Source organism: Bos indicus, chromosome 10 (genome assembly GCF_029378745.1).
Source record: "Bos indicus isolate NIAB-ARS_2022 breed Sahiwal x Tharparkar chromosome 10, NIAB-ARS_B.indTharparkar_mat_pri_1.0, whole genome shotgun sequence".
In the NCBI taxonomy this organism is placed as follows: Eukaryota; Metazoa; Chordata; class Mammalia; order Artiodactyla; family Bovidae; genus Bos; species Bos indicus.
In genome coordinates, this window is record NC_091769.1 from 68,831,319 (window position 1) to 68,852,997 (window position 21,679).

Here is a 21,679-nt window from a genome sequence, read left to right on the forward strand (position 1 = left end):
TTGAGCAGAGTTCCCTGTGCTATACAGTAGGTCCTTGTTGGTTATCCATTTTAAATATAGCAGTGTGTACATGTCCATCCCAAACTCCATAACTATCCCTTTACCCCATCCTTCCTCACTGGTAACCATAAGTTCATTCTCTAAGTCTTTAAGTCTGTTTCTACCAAACAGGTACTCTGCCATTTTATTAATTTTTCAGTCTTAATCAGTCATGATCATTTTTCTTCTTAGATATAACAAGAAAAATGGCACAGGTTTGTTATCTCTCCAGTTTCTGTCTCTTGAGGCTTTCTGAAATGGCTTGAATCCTAAAGAGTACTTCAGAGAACTAAACCTCATTCAGTTCATAAGATACCAAGCAGGTTTGTTCATTTGTTTCTTAATAGGTTAATGTATGGACTTTGTAATTAAAATCTGTTGAAAGGAATTATTACATGAAGTAATGTATTAACCATCTAATGTGTTGGGATAGTGCTGGGCGGCTGTCATAATTTCTGCTGCTACAGTTTATAAAAAGGAAAATAAAGTCAGTTCTTTTTGTTGGGAAAGAAGATTTCATGTTATCTGTATTTGCAGGCTTTCTGGCTCATATGCTGGAGGAATCCTTGCTGCGGGGGTGTTTTCATTTTCTCGTCTAACATGGCAGTGGTCCATTGCAGCAGAGGTTTTTAGCTTAAACAATCTGTTTGTGGGCCTGCTTATGGCTCTTACTGTACATTTTGAGGAGGCAGCAACTGCACAAGAAAGATCAAAGGTAACCTATTTTGATCAAAGTGAAATCACTTTTTGTTTTAATTTTTAGACAGATGCTCTGTTTCTTTTTAACTTGGTTTAGATACTGTTTATCTATTCTGATTACTGTCAAGGTAATCTAGGCATGTTGAGAGAAAAAGCACTCTCAAAACACTCTGTTTTTTTACTGTAAACTATGAGAGCCTTTATAAAACATGAGAATTCTTTTTCTGTCCCAGAGTTCAAAAGTTTTTTGGAGAATGAGGGTATTACAAAATCCCCTTTGAGTCTTATGGGAAAGAAAGGCTTGTTAGCTAATCCAGTGTCGTGTGTGTGTGTGTGTGTGTGTGTGTGTGTGTGTGTGTGATCTTAAGATGCCAAGCTCTAGGTTGACCACCTTAAATTATTTACCATTATGGTTCATTGGCTTATTCTCTAGTTTCACAAAAGATCAAATAATTTGTACTTTTTTTCACTAAAAGGAAAGTAATCAGATGTAAAATGAAGTGGTTCTGAAGAGATTATAATGACTTCTAAGACCACTGCTATCATCAAAATAATTTGCAATGTGGAGGAACCCTGTCTTCTAAGGGCTTACCGTCTACACATTGAAGAGTTCTGAATTATCTTAATATATGGGCAGCCTTTGTCATTAAAGAATTTAGAAACAACATCAAGGTTTATCTGTGGTTTCCATAAACAAGCCTGTGATGATATTAGAGTTTATTTTTTGTTTAAAATAAACCCTTTTATGATTATGAAAATAACACATGTTCAAAAATAGCAAAAAGACCACCCGCAGGGAACCAGGTTTCTAAATAACAGTGTTATATTTAATTAATTTAATAGAAGAAAATGTAAGACAAAGAATTGCTGAACTTTAGTTCTAGATTTCACTATACTATGTTCTAAAGAACTTGTCATCATATAGGACTTCCTAAAACCTAGTTTGAAGACAGTAATTTAAGGTCAGACTGCAGTGATTTGATAAGAATGAAAAATATTAATAAAATAATGGTGATAGATAATTAGTGAGTATTAAAGCATGATTGTTTGCATTAAAAGTTTGATGTTAACCTGGCTTACTGTATAAATGTTTAGTTTTAATAAAAAGAATAGCTTTTTACTATTGTGCTTTCTTAGTTTTCAGTGAATTTTTAACTTGGATTATTTGCTTTTATTATTTTTCAGATAGCTAAAATTGGTGCTTTATGCTGTGGCCTTAGCTTATGTAATCAGCACACAATAGTACTCTATGTTTTGTGCATAATACCATGGATTCTCTTTCGGCTTTTAAAAGAGAAGGTATGTTTTTGAGTAAAAATGCCCAATATGACATTTATGGCATCAGAAAACATGGAGTTTATTTATTTATTAGTTTCATACAAGGCTTGATAGGGATATTATAAAATCTATAGATGGTTTTGGGTAGTAGGAACATTTTAACAATATTAATTATTTTAATCCATGAACATGAGATATCTTTTCATATGTGTCTTCTTCAGTTTCTTTCATCAATGTCTTATAGTTTTCAGTATACAGATATTTCATTAATACCTCCTCGGTTAAATATATTCCTAAGCTATTTATTATATTTGATGCTATGCTATTATAAATGAAATAGTTTTTTTTTTTTTTTCAGATAGTTCATTGTTAGTATATAGAAGCACAACTAATTTTATATCCTGTAACTTTCCTAAATTTGTTAAGTTTTACAGCTTTTTGATAGAATCTTTCAGTCAATTCAGTTCAGTAGCTCAGTCGTGTCCGACTCTTTGCGACCCCATGAATTGTAGCACGCCAGGCCTGCCTGTCCATCACTAACTCCCAGAGTTCACTTAGACTCAATGTCCATCGAGTCAGTGATGCCATCCAGCCATCTCATCCTCTGTCGTCCCATTCTCCTCCTGCCCCCAATCCCTCCCAGCATCAGAGTCTTTTCCAATGAGTCAACTCTTCACATGAGGTGGCCAAAGTACTGGAGTTTCAGCTTTAGCATCATTCCTTCCAAAGAAATCCCAGGGCTGATCTCCTTCAGAATAGACTGGTTGGATCTCCTTGCAGTCCAAGGGACTCTCAAGAGTCTTCTCCAACACCACAGTTCAAAAGCATAGAATCTTTAGGATTTCCATTTAAGATCATGTCATTTGCAAACAGAGACAATTTCACTTCCTTTCTAGTTTGGATTCCTTTTATTTCTTTTTTTTTGCCTAATTACCCTGAGTAGGACTTCCAGTACTGTGTTGAACATGAGAGGTGAGAGTGGGCACCTTGTCTTATTCCTGATCTTAGAGGAGAAGCTTTCAGTCTGTCACCATTGAGTATTGTGTTAGCTGTGGCCTTGTCATATGTGACTTTCATCATGTTAATATATGCCCCACATCAATTAAATCAAAATTATTTTAGAGTAGGATCAGCCACTGGCTTGGCTCTGTAGATGCACAGAACTGCTGGCTGATCAACCTCTGCTCTGGCACTGCTGCAAACAGGAATCTGTTCTCCCAAGACTGGAAACCGGTCGCTGTAAGCCCTGCTTCCCTTCTCCATCTCTGTCTGATCCCCAGTGGTTGAGCCCCAAAGATCTATGCCCCCACCCCACCCCCACCCCACACCGCTGCAGTGGTCCCTGCAAATGAGAGCTGAATGAGTCTCCTAAGGAGCATCCTGCAGTGCCTGGGGAGCATCCTGCAATGCCTGGGGAGCATCCTGCAATGCCTGGGGAGCTGGATTTCCACCCTGGGGGCTCTTTTCCCACTGGAAAAAGTGTACCCCAAGGGGAGTCCTCCAATGCAGTGCTGTGCTGGCCTAGGGGAGGAGTGATATAGTCAGAGTGCCCCTCAAAACTTCAAGTGCAGTCCTTCTCCGTCTCTGTGGTCCAGGACTTCAGCCTCAACCCCAGTGTCTGGGATTTTCACAGCAGTATCTTGTCTACAGGTAGTTGCTGATGGTGTTTTGTGGGAAGGACTGAAGTTGGGATTACTTATGTTGCCATCTTGATGGCGTCACCCTTAGCCAGGCTTCTGATATCAGGGAAGGTGTATCTAGATATCAGAGAAATACATTCTCTGGCATGAACTTAAAAAGCAAATCTTTTGTTTTAAGTCTGGAGGGAGAGCCATATTCTCATGTAAAACATACAAGACCCAGAGCTGACAAGTTAGGAACCTGATCTGAGAGCCTGTTTACCCTGTACTTAGATCAACCTCTGATGAATGATGAAATTTGGGAAAGTGTGACTCTTCAGAGCACCTTTTATTTTTATTATTTAAAGAGCAGAGTCTAGAAAATAAGATCTACCAGTGAAGTGATAGGGAATTGGATCTGACTGCTCAGGTGATCTAAGGCAGAGAAGGAAATTAGTTGGTTGCAACCCCAACTGCTTACTTATCTGGAAAGATTTAAGAAAGTAAATAGGTGTTTGTGTGTGTGTATGCCTTTGTGTGCTCTCACCACCCTAGAATAATTCTGATTTATTTGACTGGGTGTGAGGCCCTGGGACTGATAGTTTTAAAAGATCCCCAGGTGATTCCAGTGTACATGCAGCTAGGACTCAGAGCCACTCTCCTGCATGCTCTGAAATAGTTCTCATGTGTTTGTTTTTCTATTTCCCACACAAAAGGAAAATTCAGCAGCAACTATGTCTTGCCATTCTAAACTGAACTTTATAGTGTGCAGAAACTGCTAAAATCTAAACATTTACTTTCTTTAAAGCTACTTTTAAGAATAGCAAAGGCATATTCTTCAATTAGTTATTTCTTCCATTTTTTTCATCCCATCATTTTGTATGAATCTCATTACCACTTTAGAAATGTCAAACAATATCAGTACTGTAATAAAAACACTCCATTTTCAATGAAGAATGCTTATTTGAAAATGCTAGTATAAGTCAACTACTTTTCTACTTCTGGGGAACGGAAATCTTGGTTCTCATATTCATTGTCACCTATGAATTTCCCTTTTTCCTAGAGAAAAAATTAGCAATTTCCACTCACAATATTTGTAAGAGGCGACATTTCCAATTACTGAAGCAACTGTAGAATTCTTTTGGACTCAATCTTTGTAAAAATTTGGCAGAGTTTTCCTTGGTCTTAGAAACATGCAGAAGCAGGACTTCCCTGGCAGTACAGTGGTTAAGACTCTGTGCTTCAGTTACTTCAAGGCTTGCTCCTTGGTGGGGGAACTAAAATCACATGCCAATGACATGGCCAAAAAAGAAAAAGCAAAGAAGAAACTTGCAGATGAAAAATATATTCTGTTTGAGGCAAGATTGTTGCATACAACAACAAATTTCCTTCTTTCCTATGTAAATTGAGGGAAAAAAAATAGCATTTGGATGAACTTGAATGTTACTTAAAAACTAGCTTCATTTGTACTAAGGATTTCCATGAAATGGCCAAAACTCTTGTAGAAAGAATATATTATTAATGTGCAGTCATAATATAGTGTATAGTTAAAGCCTACTCCTGATGATAATAATGAAGTGAATCAGTATTAGAACAATATCTTGGGCAATTTTGAAAATGGTCAAACACCATAATCAACACTGAAATCACTTCCAAGTGGGTAGTCTCAGCTGTGCGATGCTGCATGTCATGACATGGTTTTAAATGTAGAGGATGCAATAAACATGAAGATCATGTCTTTGCTAATATTATTTGCTTCACTCAGATTTCACTTGCCATGCAAAGGAGTTCAGGCTGATGCAATTTCCTAGTAATCCACAGTAATCAGAAGGTTTAACATCATCTTCTGTGGTGACTTGATATAAATTGAGAGATCAGCTCTGAGTAAACATATTTGATGTTTTCCTCAATATGTTCTTGAAGTTCCAGGATGAATCTGACTAAAATAAACACTGTGATACATGTGACTCCCTATGCTCTAATGCAGGAACTCTCCCCAGGCTCCCTGTTGAAGTTGAGTCTGTGCTTCTCTGCTGGCCTGCTGCCCTATATTTACCTGCCTGTCTCATCCTACCTCAATCAAGCTCGCTGGACCTGGGGAGACCAGACGACATTGCTAGGATTTTTGACACATTTTCTCAGGGAAGAATACGGAACATTCAGTCTGGTAAATTTATATTTCAAACACTTTTAAGGAAATAACTGGCAAAACTTCAGTGTTCTGCCTGGACCATGAATGGAAAAAAAAAAAAGTGACACATGACAGCATGTAGAATTTTCTTTGTTATTTATCTCGCAGACTTGCCCCTTGGAATGTAGCCTTTCACATGAGTTCAAAAAAACTGACTCACTTAATTTGGCATCATCCTTTTGTGTATCCTGAATGTATTTTTCAAGATAACAAGCAGTCAAAAGGCACTGCTCCCAGGAGCTGAAGCTTTTCAGTCTTTTTATCATCGGGTATCATTTTGGGCCCTTGGTCTATGATTAAAAATATTTGGAAACAATTAGAGGAAAAACACTTCAAAAACTTTAATATACCTTGACCAAAACATTTCTTTTTTTTTTTTCAAATATTTGATGAACAGTGTTCATGTTAGTATTTAGTGGGAGACCTAAATATGTTAATACTTCATAAAATATGATCTCACTCAAAGGAAACAGTCTGTTCCAGAGAATTTCAAAAGACTTTGCTTTCCCTAAGACATAGTTGAGGGTAAAACACTAAATGCGTTTGGGAGTAATGGTTATCTGAAAAGTGCAAGGATATACAGATGGGTTTTTATTTTTAAATACACAGTTATGTCTGATTTTTCTTTCATGATTTGTGCTTTTTGTGTCTTACTTGAATTAGGCAAATCTCAGATGACTACAATGTTAAAGAATACCATTTATACAAAATTTTAAACCATGCAAAAACTAATGATCTGTTACTCAATAATACATAAAAGGTAGTAACACTATATAGTTTTAGAACGTAGGGTAATAACTAATACAGAATTCAAGGTAATAGTTACCACTAGGCAATGGCACCCCACTCCAGTACTTTTGCCTAGAAAATCCCATGGACGGAGGAGCCTGGTGGGCTGAAGTCCATGGGGTCGCTAGAGTTGGACACGACTGAGCGACTTCCCTTTCACTTTTCACTTTCATGCATTGGAGACGGAAATGGCAACCCACTCCAGTGTTATTGCCTGGAGAATCCCAGGGACGGGGGAGCCTGTGGGCTGCCATCTGTGGGGTCGCACAGAGTCGGACACGACTGAAGCGACTTAGCAGCAGCACCAGGGGGTAAAAAAGCCCCTTTTGAGGGTTCTGTGAAATATGGTATTTGTGTAGTTCTGTTTCTTCAATGAGTGATGAGTCTATAGATTTTTTTTAAAACTCTTTATCCCCTAAATATAGATTATATATGTTTTTATATATAAGAGATATTTCCTAAAAAATCATTTAATAAAAGAATAGTTATTATTCTTTGACTGAGAAGGTTTGGTGCTTTAAATTTATAATCTGGTTTACTTATGTTGGTTATTCCATTGAAATATCGCTTAAGGGCCATTGCAGATTTGAAAATGTGTATAATTCACACATAATTGTGAAATTATAGGCAGGTGATAATGAGCTCTAATCAAAGTGCCCAAAAAAGAGCGTAAAGAGACTTTGTAATGAAAGTGTAAAGCCTGTTAATTCATTAATGTGTTAATCATTCCTGCTGGAAGAGTTTAACTGATTTTTAGCCAATTATTATTTCTGAAATGATTCCTAAGGGATGTCTGTGTTTAGTTTTCACTGGCTTCTCTTAAAAAATCCAAATAGACTCTGAAATAAACACTTTGAATGAAAGAGGAGTTGCATCATATATTTAAAACATGTATCTTTTAAATCAGGGTAATTGAAATACAATAGCCTTCCAAAGTTTCAGTTTAACACTTGTCCAAATAAACTTTTCTCTTTATGTTCAGGCCAAATCTGAAATAGGATCCAGTATGTCTGAAATATTGCTGTGAGTATGAAATATTTTAAACTATTTTTAAATGAATTCTTTATTAATTGCTTTAAATGATTCTAGGGATTTCTGAGTTTATCACTTTGTGAAGCAGTACATCTGAGAAGTAGTTCTCATCTTTGTGGTTAACAGTTTTTGTGTATAATGTCAAATATTCTAGCATCCCATCAATAACATAAAGCTTGAAATGAGCACTAAATACAACAGTGAATAAGACTATTAGGAGACTAAATAGAATCAATAAAATGAAAATGTTTCAACTTTCAGTTGAATACAAAATTACCCAATATATTTTGGCTTTATAAATAACTTTTTCTTTGTTTATATCTTCTTGCTTTTGGAGACATATTAGAACATTGCATTTAGCACAATTTAAACAATCATTTTCTTGTTATTTTGCTTTGAACTATATTGCGGGGAGAAATATCAATAACATCAGATATACAGATGACACCACCCTCATGACAGAAAGCAAAGAGGAATTAAAGAGCCTCTTGATGAAGGTGAAAAAGGAGAGTGAAAAAGCTGGCTTAAAACTCAACATTCAGAAAACACAGATCATGGCATCCAGTCTCATCACTTCATGGCAAATAGATGAGGAAACAGTGGGAACAGTGAGAGGCTATATTTGCTTGGGATCCAAAATCACTGTGGACAGTGACTGCAGCCATGAAATTAAAAGACACTTGCTCCTTGGAAGAAAAGCAATGACAAACCTAGACAGCATATTAAAAAGCAGAGACACTACTTTGCCTTTGCCTAGAAAAGTCCATCTAGCCAAAGCTGTGGTTTTTATTTCATGCAATAATGGACACAATAAAGGACAGAAGAGGTATTGACCTAACAGAAGCAGAAGATATTAAGAAGAGGTGGCAAGAATACACAGAAGAACTACACAAAAAAGTTCTTCATGACCCAGATAACCACGATGGTGTGATCACTCACCTAGAGCCAGATATCCTGGAATGTGAAGTCAACTGGGCCTTAGGAAACATCACTACAAACAAAGTTAGTGGAGGTAATGGAATTAGAGTGGAGCTATTTCAAATCCTGAAAGATGATGCTGTTAAAATCCTGCAGTCAATATGTCAGCAAATTTGGAAAACTCAGCAGTGGCCACAGGACTGGAAAAGGTCAGTTTTCATTCCAATCCCAAAAAAGGCAATGCCAAAGAACGTTCAAACTACCACACAATTGCACTCATCTCACACACTAGCAAAGTAATGCTCAAAATTCTTCAAGCCAGGCTTCAACAGTACATGAAACGTGAATTTCCAGATGTTCGAGCTGAATTTAAAAAAGGCAGAGGAACCAGAGATCAAATTGCCAACATGCATTAGATCATAGAAATAGCAATAGAGTTCCAGAAAAACATCTACTTCTGCTTTATTGACTATGCCAAAGCCTTTGACTGTGTGGATCACAACAAACTGTGGAAAATTCTTCAAGAGATGGAATTACCAGACACCTGGCCTGCCTCCTGAGAAATCTGTATGCAGGTCAAGGCACAACAGTTAGAACTGGACATGGAACAACAGACTGGTTCCAAATTGGGAAAGGAATACATCAAGGCTGTATATTGTCACCGTGCTTATTTAACTTATATGCAGAGTACATCATGTGAAATGCTGGGCTGGATGAAGCACAAGCTGGCATCAAGATTGCTAGAAGAAATATCAACAACCTCAAATATGCAGATGACACCACCCTTATGGCAAAAAGCAAAGAACTAAAGAACCTCTTAAAGTGAAAGAGGAGAGTGAAAAAGCTGACTTAAAACTCAACATTCAAAAAACTAAAAAAACTGAGATCATGGCATCTGGTCCCATCACTTCATGGCAAATAGATGAGGAAACAATGGAAACAGTGAGAGACTTTATTTTGGGGGGCTCTAAAATCACTGCATTTGGTGACTGCCCATGAAATTAGAAGACACTTACTCCTTGGAAGAAAAGCTATGACCAGCCTAGACAGAATACTAAAAAGCAGAAACATTACTTTGCTGACAAAGGTCTGTCTAGTCAAGGCTATGGTTTTTCTGGTAGTCATGTATGGATTGGAGAAGGCAACGGCAACCCACTCCAGTACTCTTGCCTGGAAAATCCTGTGGACGGAAGAGCCTGGTAGGCTGCAGTCCATGGGGTCGCACACGACTGAGCAACGACTTCACTCTCACTTGTCACTTTCCTGCATTGGAGAAGGAAATGGCAACCCACTCCAGTGTTCTTGCCTGGAGAATCCCAGGGACGGAGGAACCTAGTGGGCCGCCGTCTATGGGGTCGCACAGAGTCAGACACGACTGAGGCAACTTAGCATGTATGGATGTGAGAGTTGGACCATAAAGAAAGCTGAGCACCAAAGAATTGATGCTTTTAAACTGTGGTGTTGAAGAAGACTCTTGAGAGTCCGTTGGACTGCAAGGAGATCCAACCAGTCCATCCTAAAGGAGATCAGTCCTGGATGTTCATTGGAAGGACTGATGTTGAAGCTGAAACTCCAATACTTTGGACACCTGATGGGAAGAACTGACTCATTGGAAAAGACCCTGATGCTGGGAAAGATTCAAGGCAGGAGGAGAAGGGGATGACAGAGGATGAGATGGTTGGATGGCATCACCGACTCGATGGACATGAGTTTGAGGAAGCTCTGGGAGTTGGTGATGGACAGGGAAGCCTGGCATGCTGCAATCCATGGGATCATAGAGTTAGATATGAATGAGCGACTGAACTGAACTGAACTGATGGTTTTTCCAGTAGTCATGTATGGATGTGAGAGTTGGACCATAAAGAAGGCTGAGCATTGAAGAACTGATGCTTTTAAATTGTGGTGCTGGAAGAGATTCTTGACAGTCCCTTAGACTACAAGATCAAACCAGTCAATCCTAAAGGAAATCAGTCCTGAATATTCATTGGAAGGACTGATGCTGAAGCTGAAAGTCTAATACTTTGGCCACATGATGCAAAGAGCCAACTCATTGGAAAAGATCCTACTCATTGGAAAAGACCCTGATGCTGGGAAAGATTGAAGGCAGAAGGAGAAGGGGATGAAAGAGGATAAGGTGGTTGGATGGCATCACCAACTCAATGAACATGAGTTTAAGCAAACTCCGGGAGTTGGTGAAGGACACGGAAGCCTGGTGTGCTACAGTCCATGGGGTCACAAAGAGTCAGACACAACTGAACGACTGAACAACAATATTCATTTAATTCTTCAAATATTCATTTATTTAATGTTTTAAGACTTCCTTTAAGCTGTCCTTAAGCTCTGGTTTTGACACATTTTTAAAAATCCAGCCTTACTAGAACCAGCTTAATATATTTTCATCTATATTATCTCTCAGTGTTCTTTGAAAAATGGGTTAATATTTGCTTTAAAACCTATGGAGATTAAGATAACTGAAAATTATCTATAGCAATTTTGTAATATTCTTACAGTATTTCAATATAAAATTAAGTATGAATAGGTTTACCTGACACTAAAGTGATCTCCTCAGTATTAATACAGAATTCACAGGACAACTTGAAAACTTTTAAAAATATGGGGATAATATTTTAAATCTATACGTGAGGTAGCTCACATGTTCTCACAATTTCTAATTTGTTCATTTGCTAATTTTCTTGCTTCCTTCCATACTTTGTTCTTTTTTTTTTTACTTTTATTAAACTTTTTGACTGCGCTAGGTTTTCATTGCTTTGTGCGAGCGTTCTCTGGTCTCAGTGAGTGAGGGCTACCCTTCATTGTGGTGCACGGGCTTTTCATTGCACTGGCTTCTCTTGTTGCAGAAAACAGCCTCTAGGTGCACAGGCTTCAGTAGTTGTGGCTCATGGGCTCAGCAGTTGCGGCTTGTGGGCTCTAGAGCTTGGGCTCAGTCGTTGTGGTGCATGGGCTTAGTTGCTCCAAGACATAGGAAATCTTCCCAGACCAGGGATCAAACCTGTGTCCCCTGCATTGGCAGGCAGATTCTTATCCTCTGTGCCACCAGGGAAGTTCTAAATTTCTTTCTATTCTAAATAAATGATACGTAATTATTAATAGAAAATTTAGAAAATACAGGTAAGAAAACCAAGAAAATTAAAATTACCTATAATTCCAGCATGCAGAGATAACCACTGTTCTTAATCCATTAACATTCTTGTCTATATCCTTCCAATATTTTTTATATTTTTGTTTGTTTTTAAAAATGGAATCGTAATATACACTCTGTTTTGTTAGCCTGCTGTTTTTCACTTAATACTATATCTTGAAAATACCTCCCTGCCACCATTTAGACTTGTGGCTCCTTTTTCTTCTCTTTTGGGGAGAAGGCAGCAAGAAGCTCAGTTCCCCTTTTAAAGATAAAGACACCTTTATCAGTGTCCGTAGGCTTCTCCATTGGGGCTTTTCTCCAAGCCAAGACTCCCAGCTTGCTGTTTTGTACCTACCTTCCAAAACTGTCATCACGTTCAGGATCATTGATATATTTTGTCTTAACAAACCCCACATGAACTCCAGAGATGCCTCAAGAGTAATCCTAGACCATACATCTAACTTTCATTAGCTGCATGTAAAAGTCATCTATGGGGGAACTCAAAGGTCTCCTTTACATTGAAGTAATAGCAGTTAGGTCACATACGCAGAAAAAAAGACTTGACAAAAGTGACGCCCACGCACACCCACACTGTTGTTCCAAGGAAATCATATGTGGAATGGGGATATAATCCTAGCACTCTGTGAGGGAGAGAATTTCTAGTCTTTAATTGTTTCAGGTGGACAGGAGTGTTAAGAAAGGCAACTCATAATTAACCTACTAGAAAATTCTTGAACATGATAGAACCTAATCATCTACCTTTTCCAGTCAAGCAAATTGCATTCTTTCTCCATGCATATCTTTAAATTGCCATCTTGTTGGATTACATACTGGAAATTATTTAATCTAACCCTAGGCAGTGACCATGTTTTAAAGCTTACATTTAAGCAACAGATCTCTACAAGAGACTGACTTCGTTCCTCTTGAAGGATAGTTTGAAATGGGCCTCATGCTGGAATCAACAGAAGCAGAAGATATTAAGAAAAGATGGCAAGAATACACAGAAGAACTGTATAAAAAAGATCTTCACGACGCAGATAATCACGATAGTGTGATCACTCACCTAGAGCCAGACATCCTGGAATGTGAAGTCAAGTGGGCCTTAGAAAGCATCACTACGAACAAAGCTAGTAGAGGTGATGGAATTCCAGTTGAGCTATTCCAAATCCTGAAAGATAATGCTGTGAAAGTGCTGCACTCAATATGCCAGCAAATTTGGAAAACTCAGCAGTGGCCACAGGACTGGAAAAGGTCAATTTTCATTCCAATCCCAAAGAAAGGCAATGCCAAAGAATGCTCAAACTACCGCACAATTGCACTCATCTCACACGCTAGTACAGTAATGCTCAAAATTCTCCAAGCCAGGCTTCAGCAATATGTGAACCGTAAACTTCCTGATGGTCAAGCTGGTTTTAGAAAAGGCAGAGGAATTTTCCACAGTTTATTGTGATCCACACAGTCAAAGGCTTTGGCATAGTCAGTAAAGCAGAAATAGATGTTTTTCTGGAACTCTCTTGCTTTTTCTATGATCCAGAAAAAAAAAAGGAAGATATATGAATGGCCAATAAACAGGAAAAGATGCTAGCATCATTGATAAATAGGAAAATTAAATCATAACAAAATACTATTCTATCTTATTAAAATAAGATAGAATTAAATTAAAATTAAAACCACAATAAGATACTATTCTATACCTATTAGAATGGCTAAATAAAGAGACAAACAGTACCAAGTGTTACATGTTAAAGAATTGATTCTTTTAAACTGTGGTGTTAGAGAAAAAAAAAAAGAAAAGGCAGAGGAACCAGAGATCAAATTGCCAACATCCACTGGATCATAGAAAAAGCAAGAGAGTTCCAGAAAAACATCTATTTCTGCTTTATTGACTATGCCAAAGCCTTTGACTGTGTGGATCACAATAAACTGTGGAAAATTCTGAAAGAGATGGGAATACCAGACCGCCTGATCTGCCTCTTGAGAAATCTGTATGCAGGTCAGGAAGCAACAGTTAGAACTGGACATGGAACAACAGACTGGTTCCAAATAGGAAAATGAGTATGTCAAGGCTGTATATTGTCACCCTGTTTATTTAACTTATATGCAGAGTACATCATGAGAAACACTGGACTGGAAGAAACACAAGCTGGAATCAAGATTACCAGGAGAAATATCAATAACCTCAGATATGCAGATGACACCACCCTTCTGGCAGAAAGTGAAGAGGAACTCAAAAGCCTCTTGATGAAAGTGAAAGTGGAGAGTGAAAAAGTTGGCTTCATGCTCAACATTCAGAAAACGAAGATCATGGCATCCGGTCCCACCACTTCATGGGAAATAGATGGGGAAACAGTGGAAACAGTGTCAGACTTTATTTTGGGGGGCTCCAAAAGCACTACAGATGGTGACTGCACCCATGAAATTAAAAGACGCTTACTCCTTGGAAGCAAAGTTATGACCAACCTAGATAGCATATTCAAAAGCAGAGACATTACTTTGCCAACAAAGGTCCATCTAGTCAAGGCTATGGTTTTTCCTGTGGTCATGTATGGATGTGAGAGTTGGACTGTGGAGAAGGCTGAGCGCTGAAGAATTGATGCTTTTGAACTGTGGTGTTGGAGAAGACTCTTGAGAGTCCCTTGGACTGCAAGGAGATCCAACCAGTCCATTCTGAAGGAGATCAGCCCTGGGATTTCTTTGGAAGGAATGATGCTCAAGCTGAAACTCCAGTACTTTGGCCACCTCATGTGAAGAGTTGACTCATTGGAAAAGACTCTGATGCTGGGAGGGATTGGGGGCAGGAGGAGAAGGGGACGACAGAGGATGGGATGGCTGGATGGCATCACTGACTCGATGGACGTGAGTCTGAGTGAACTCCGGGAGTTGGTGATGGACAGGGAGGCCTGGCGTGCTGCGATTCATGGGATCGCAAAGAGTCGGACACGACTGAGCGACTGATCTGCTCTGATCTTCTCATAGTAGATGAGTCTCCATTAATAAAATACATATTGTGTTGTTTCCATAATTATGGCATTACATTTATTCCAATAAAATTGCCAGTAGGGAGAAGAAAGTTCTTTGAGATAGTGTTTAGAGTCATTTTTTTACTAAAAATTGGAGATTGCCAGAGCTATTTGAAAACTCAGATAATACTTGGAAAATGTATTAGTTAATGAAAGAATTTAATTATAGGGGGGAAATACGTTTCTTGGAGATTGCTTAAACACTTTTTGTACCAAATAATACAGAAAACAAGGAAGACTTTTAAGAAAGGAGATAACCTCAAAAAGGATGGTTGGAGATCAATTCTCTTTCCTTTTTTCTCCATGATTGGATCTCCAGAAAATTATTTGAATTAATTTTGTTTTCAATTTCACATGACTTCTTATCAAACTAATCTGGGATACAAACTGGTGTATAATATCAGTATAGTAGACCAATATCAAAAATACCAAATAATTATTTGTTCTTAGCTCAAATAGTGTAAGTTGGTAATTCAGTGTTACAGCTGAAAAACATCTTACGACTATCTAGCTCTTTCTTGTGGTACTTTTTCTCCCAAATTTAAAAGAACACAAAATAATTGAAAATCTGACTTATTTACTGTATAATCAGGTATAGTATGTAAAGAATGCTTTGTTTGGAACTAGCAAATTTGTTTTCTGCCAATAATAAATTAAATTGTCTCTTACAGTTCTCAAGTGACAAATATGAGGACCCAACTCTCATTCAACATTCAAGCCCTTGCAGTTTGGGCAAATATATGTTTAACAAGAAAGTGAGTAAAGTAATTCCTTTTTCTGTTATTTTTTCCATGTTCATTAATTGAATTAATATAGTCACTATATCATTATGGCAAATAGATGGGGAAACAGTGGAAACAGTGGCTGACTTTATCTTTTTGGGCTCCAAAATCACTGCAGATGGTGATTGCAGCCATGAAATTAAAAGACACTTATTCCTTGGAAGGAAAGTTATGACCAACCTAGACAGCATATTAAAAACCAGAGACATTACTTTGTCAACAGAAGTCCATCTAGTCAAGGCTATGGTTTTTCCAGTAGTCATGTATAGATGTGAGAATTGGACTATAAAGAAAGCTGAGTGCTGAAGAATTGATGCTTTTGAACTGTGGTGTTGGAAAAGACTCTTGAGAGTCCCTTGGACTGCAAGTAGATCCAACCAGTTTATCCTAAAGGAGATCAGTCCTCGGTGTTTATTGGAAGGACTGATGTTGAAGCTGAAACTCCAATACTTTGGTCACCTGATGAGAAGAGATGAGTCATTTGAAAAGACCCTGATGCTGGGAAAGATTGAGGGCAGGAGGAGAAGGGGACGACAGGATGAGATGGTTGGATGGCATCACCGACTAAATGGACGTGGGTTTGGGTAAACTCCGGGAGTTGGTGATGGACAGGGAGGCCTGGCGTGCCGCGGTTCATGGAGTCGCAAAGAGTCGGACACGACTGAGCGACTGAACTGAACTGAACCTCTGTTAATTTCTCGTTTACTGACTTTCTAGTCTATTGAGTATATTCTTATATAAATGTATATTTGAATATATACTTATTGTTTTATTTCCTTAACCCTTAACATTATAGTGAGCATTTTTCCATACCATAACAAATACTTCAGTTCAGTTCAGTCGCTCAGTCGTGTCAGACTCTTTGCGACCCCATGAATCGCAGCGCGCCAGGCCTCCCTGTCCATCACCAACTCCCGGAGTTCACTCAGACTCACGTCCATCGAGTCGGTGATGCCATCCAGCCATCTCATCCTCTGTCGTCCCCTTCTCCTCCTGCCCCCAATCCCTCCCAGCATCAGAGTCTTTTCCAATGAGTCAACTCTTCGCATGAGGTGGCCAAAGTACTGGAGTTTCAGCTTTAGCATCATTCCTTCCAAAGAAAAGAAGGGACAAATACTTAAGATCATTTAAATTTCTGTATAATAGTCCATTCTAAAACCTGGGACAATTAACTTATATGTTTTCCTATTTAAGAGTCTTAGATTGCTTCCACTTTTTCCACTACTGTAAATAAATACCAAGGCATTGTTATGGATTAATTCTTATCCAGTATTTCTGGTTCTTAAAGATTTATGCCCACATAGCAAATTACTGGGTCAATGAATGTGAATATTTTTTAAGGCTCTTGATATATTGATATATTATCAAATTAATTTTCCTTGAACATTGTACTAACATACGTCCTCATACAACTTCATTCTCACCAGCATTGAGATTTGTCATTTTAAAATTTGTATTATTTTGATGCATGAAATTATTCTTTTGTTTTGCATATGTTTAATTAAGCTTAAATTTAATAGGATTAGTAATTTATATTTTCTTCTGCAGATTTTAATTTCATATTTTTTGCTGCATAGTTCCAAGTTATGCTTATAATATGTAGTGCAGTGTGACTTATTACTATGTTCTAGTTATCTATTCCAACTCACATTTTTAAGCCTAAGGTCTTTCTTTGTTCCTATTTAAAAATAGAAAGGTTTTTAGTTCCAAATATTTTTCCTATAGCTTGTAACTGTAATATTATTAATATTCATGTCACATAAGTAATTTTTCACATATTTTAATTTTTTTATAGGGACAGACAAAGCCCATCATTAGTATGGCTTTTTACTGGAATGTTTTGCATTTATTCATTGTTCTTTGCCTGGAGGGCAAATTTAGATATTTCAAAACCGCTTTTCATGGGTGTGGTAAGTTTTGCCTAGATATATCCTTTGACCAGAAAGTTTGTGAAGAATGTACAAATCTGTCTTTCATGAATCTTGTAGAAGGGCAACCAGTCTTAGAAATAGTTAAAATTGTCGTGAAGTGAAGTGAAAGTCACTCAGTCATGTCCAACTCTTTGGAATGTTGGAGTGGGTAGTCTTTCTCTTCTCCAAGGGATCTTCCCAACCCAGGGATCGAACCCAGATCTCCAGCATTATAGGAGGATTCTTTACCAAGTGAGCCACAAGATAAGCCCAAGAATATTGGAGTGGGTAACCTATCACTTTCCCAGGGTATGTTCATGACCCAAGAATTGAACCGGGGTCTCCTGCATTGCAGGTGGATTCTTTACCAACTGAGCTATCAGTGAAGCCCTGATATTGTGTATACATGATCACAAATCAAAATTAAATTATTGAATAAGTAAGGCTAAGGCCTCTTTTGGGGGGGGCGGAAAGCATTGTTTCATTAGCACAATAGTTAAATAGAAAAATAAATGTAAGGTAGATTTAAGTTAGTCATTTTATATGTGTGCTTGGAGATATGTTAATAGGAACCACTACATTTCTTCTGGAATTTTTTAAAATAGCTTGATGAAAATGTTTAATGGTGTGGGGAGATCAATGAATGCATTGTTGATGATTTTTATTAGTGGGTGTGATTCTGAATGATGGTCATTAGTGTTCTTATAGTTGAATAACAATGATGGTTTTTCATATCATTACTTGTGGTAAATTCCATGTAAGAATAATGATAACATCCATCATATTTAAGTACTATTTTTGTGATTGGTTTTGTGGAGTTTTCTTCACCTATTTATGGGGGGCTCATGTTAATTGTAGAGAAGGAAATAGCAACCCACTCCAGTATTCTTGCCTGGAGAATCCCATGGACTAAGGAGCCTGGTAGGCTACAGTCCACGGGGTCGCAAAGAGTCAGACATGACTGAGCAACTTCACTTTCACTTTCACATTAATTGTAAGTGGTGGTGTTGGTTGTGGTATTGTATTGAATTTTGGTGGTTCTTTTTTAGGATTAATGGTGTTTTTAATTTTTTTAGAGGGGGATGTTGGTGGTATTTGGTTATACAATGGCTATGGCTACTGAGCAGTATCCTGAAGTTTAGATTTCTAATAAGACTGTCTTAGGGATATTCCTTTCTGGTTTAGTTATAGTGTTTTCAATGGTTTTTTACATGTTGAAGGATGAGAAGTTGGAAATCGTATTTAAATTTAATGTTTTAGGGGATTGAGCCTCCCTGGTGGCTCAGTTGGTAAAGAATCTGCCTGCAATGCAGCAGACATGAGTTCAATCCCTGGGTTGGGAAGATCCCCTGGAGGAGGGCATGGCAACGCACTCCAGTATTCTTGCTTGGAGAATCCCATGGACAGAGGAGTCTGGTGGGCTACAGTCCATGGGATCGCAAAGAGTCAGACACCACTGAGTGACTAACACTTTCACTTTCTTTTTCACATTTCTTCTGGAACTTTTTTAAATAGCAAAGAAATATGGGTTGTGCTTAGGGTCTCTACCAACATATTCCCTTATTTTCTTACCTCACCAGTCCACACCTGTACAAAACAGGAAGTATATTTCAATTTTCCCTGACTACGATATCTGAGATTAGAGTATTTCTTCTCCTTATAACAGAACCTATGTAAATGTAGATAGCAGCCAAAACCAACCATGTGTGTATATTTCCGAGAGACCTGATGAATAATACCTTATTTGAGTACCTGAGTTCTGAATCAGTTGAGAACAAGATAAACCAGTACATTGGGTGGGAGAATCACCTTTGTTACCAATAACGATGGGGTTGGAGAATGTGGTTAATACCTGTGGGCACTGGAGCCTTCTCATCCTGTATCCCTGAACAGTCTAGTCACAAGCAGTGCTGCTCAGGATGGGCCTCTTCCCTCCCCAGTTCACCTCACCCCAGAGTCTGCCCCTGGACAAGTACTTCCTGTGGGCAACTCACTTCCAAGAGAAAGAGAGAGGAAAGAGGAGAGCTCTTCAGGCCCAACTCCCAAACTGTCCAGTCAGCTCAGTCCCTACAGTCCTTCTAGGAGAAATAAGTGAAGGGAAAGTGTTATACTGGTGGGGCTTCTCATGGAAGGAAACATCAGGAGTTAAGCAAAAGCATTTCTCCACCTCTTCAACTTTGCACATTAGGATAAAGAATTCAAGATTAAGTATGCAGTATAGAAAAGACTTTGTGGATCCAAAAAGGGAGATCCACATGTCAGACAGGGAAGGAAGAATGCTTGAAAATGGAAAAATCAAGTGACGTGGAGTTGAGTTGGGGAAGTCAGTTAAGAAGACATAAATGACACAGGCATAAGCAACTAGATGCATTCAGTATATTTTTAAGATATGTAAATACCTGATTGATTACATAAAACAGTCAGTTGGATGCACTGTTCCCATGCCTCGTTCACAGGTGGAACGATTCTGGATGCAGAGCAATGCAGTGGTGGCTGTCCTTGCTGGCATCGGTTTGGCTGCCCTTGTATCTGAGAGTAACCGAGTGCTCAACACCAACGGGCTTCAGTATCTGGAATGGCTTTCAGCAATTCTTTTTGTAACTTGCCAAATATATTCTAACTATAGGTAATACATGGTTATTTTTATGAAAAGTAGCTTTCCAGCCAGAGACAGTTGGGATATTTAGATTCTAGGGCTTTGTTTTATCTTTACCTTCCACTAGCTTTCAAAGTGAGATAGCTTGATCTGAATGCAGTGGTTGTTAAACTTTTGAATAAGAATCTCAGCATGAGTGATATATAGTTTCAGGGCATTGCAAACAGGCGTTCAAGTGGTGCGTGTAAACTACCTGTGTATTTTCCACTAAAGGGGATCCTAGAGCTACTTTGTAGACTCTTGGATGGCATCAGTGACTCCATGGACATGAGTTTGAGCAAGCTCTGTGGCGTATATGTAAAATTCCATGATCTAAAATACCACTTAGATGGAGAGTAAAGACATTTGAAGTCTTGCTTTTGTTTGTTTTTGCCATACCACTAGGCTTGTGGGATCTTAGTTCCCCAACCAGGGATCGAACCTGCACTCTCTGTGTAGAAGCACAGAGTCTTAACCAATGGACTGGCAGTTAAGTTCAGTCGCTTAGTCGTGTCTGACTCTTTGTGACCCCATGGACTGTAGCAGGCAAGGCTTCCCTGTCCATCACCAACTCCTGGAGCTTGCTCAAACTCATGTCCATGGAGTCATTGATGCCATCCAGCCATCTCATGGACTGGCAGGGAAGTCCCAATTTGGGCTTTTTTTGTATGCCCTAAAATAATTCACTTTGTGCTTCAAAGAATTTATCTTTTGAGTAATCCTTGGCCCTTATCTAGTATATTCTGTAGTAGTGTATATTAAATATTTTGAATATTCAAAGTTCTGAAAGTTTCTTAACCCTTATGCATTATTAGTGTTGTTTGTATTTTTCAAAATCTGCTTAATGACCATTATAATGTAAATGTCAGTCAAACATAAAAGATGTGAAGACTTAGATGATAATTCATTTATTTGCAGTAATATTGAATAGACTTTACAGAAGTGGAAGAGTCTGCTGGAGTTTTGTTATAGTGAGATTTGATTGGTACTTTATAATGCTGAGGAGCAGCCATGCTAGGGACTCTGTGTCACCAGGAGGCCTTGTGGGAAGGGGAGGCAGATTCCTGATACAACTCCACAGCTGGCTCGGGAAGGGGAGGCAGATTCCTGATACAACTCCACAGCTGGCTCGGGAAGGGGAGGCAGATTCCTGATACAACTCCACAGCTGGCTCGGGAAGGGGAGGCAGATTCCTGATACAACTCCATAACTGGCTCGGGAAGGGTTTGCCAGGCCCATAGTGTGTTTCCCACCCCTCTTTTATCCCATTCTTCTCCTGGCTCAGGTCTTCAGGGCAACTCAGTTTCCACACCAGGGATGCCTGCACAGACTGGGTGGCTTGGTTTGATTTGGATTCTTTTTTGCCCCCAGGTGAATGGAACTTTGCTGGGTGGCAAAAGGTGAGGCATCACCCTGCAAAGTAGGGCATCACAGTAGGAAACATTTGCATCATCAGTTACAAAGGCAGGGATAGTATTTGTTCCTGAAAGTATTAATTTGCTTTGTGATGCTAACTCAATGATTCAACTTTAGGCTGTGTTTCTTATCACCGTTACATGTAATGGACCTGATAATAAGAGGAAGGACATTACTTGTTCAGTTATTTGATGCTTTTTCTCTCTTGT

General features: G+C 38.6%; 1 protein-coding gene across 1 annotated transcript in view; it reads left to right on the plus strand.

The window, feature by feature from the left end:
• Positions 1–21,679, plus strand: part of TMEM260 (transmembrane protein 260) — a 72,000-nt gene that overhangs the window by 31,810 nt on the left and 18,511 nt on the right. Inside the window, 7 exon segments of the mRNA XM_070797648.1 lie at positions 577–754; positions 1,924–2,037; positions 5,623–5,802; positions 7,598–7,638; positions 15,399–15,482; positions 17,305–17,419; positions 19,876–20,045. Of these exon segments, the coding sequence (XP_070653749.1) occupies positions 577–754; positions 1,924–2,037; positions 5,623–5,802; positions 7,598–7,638; positions 15,399–15,482; positions 17,305–17,419; positions 19,876–20,045 (882 nt within the window).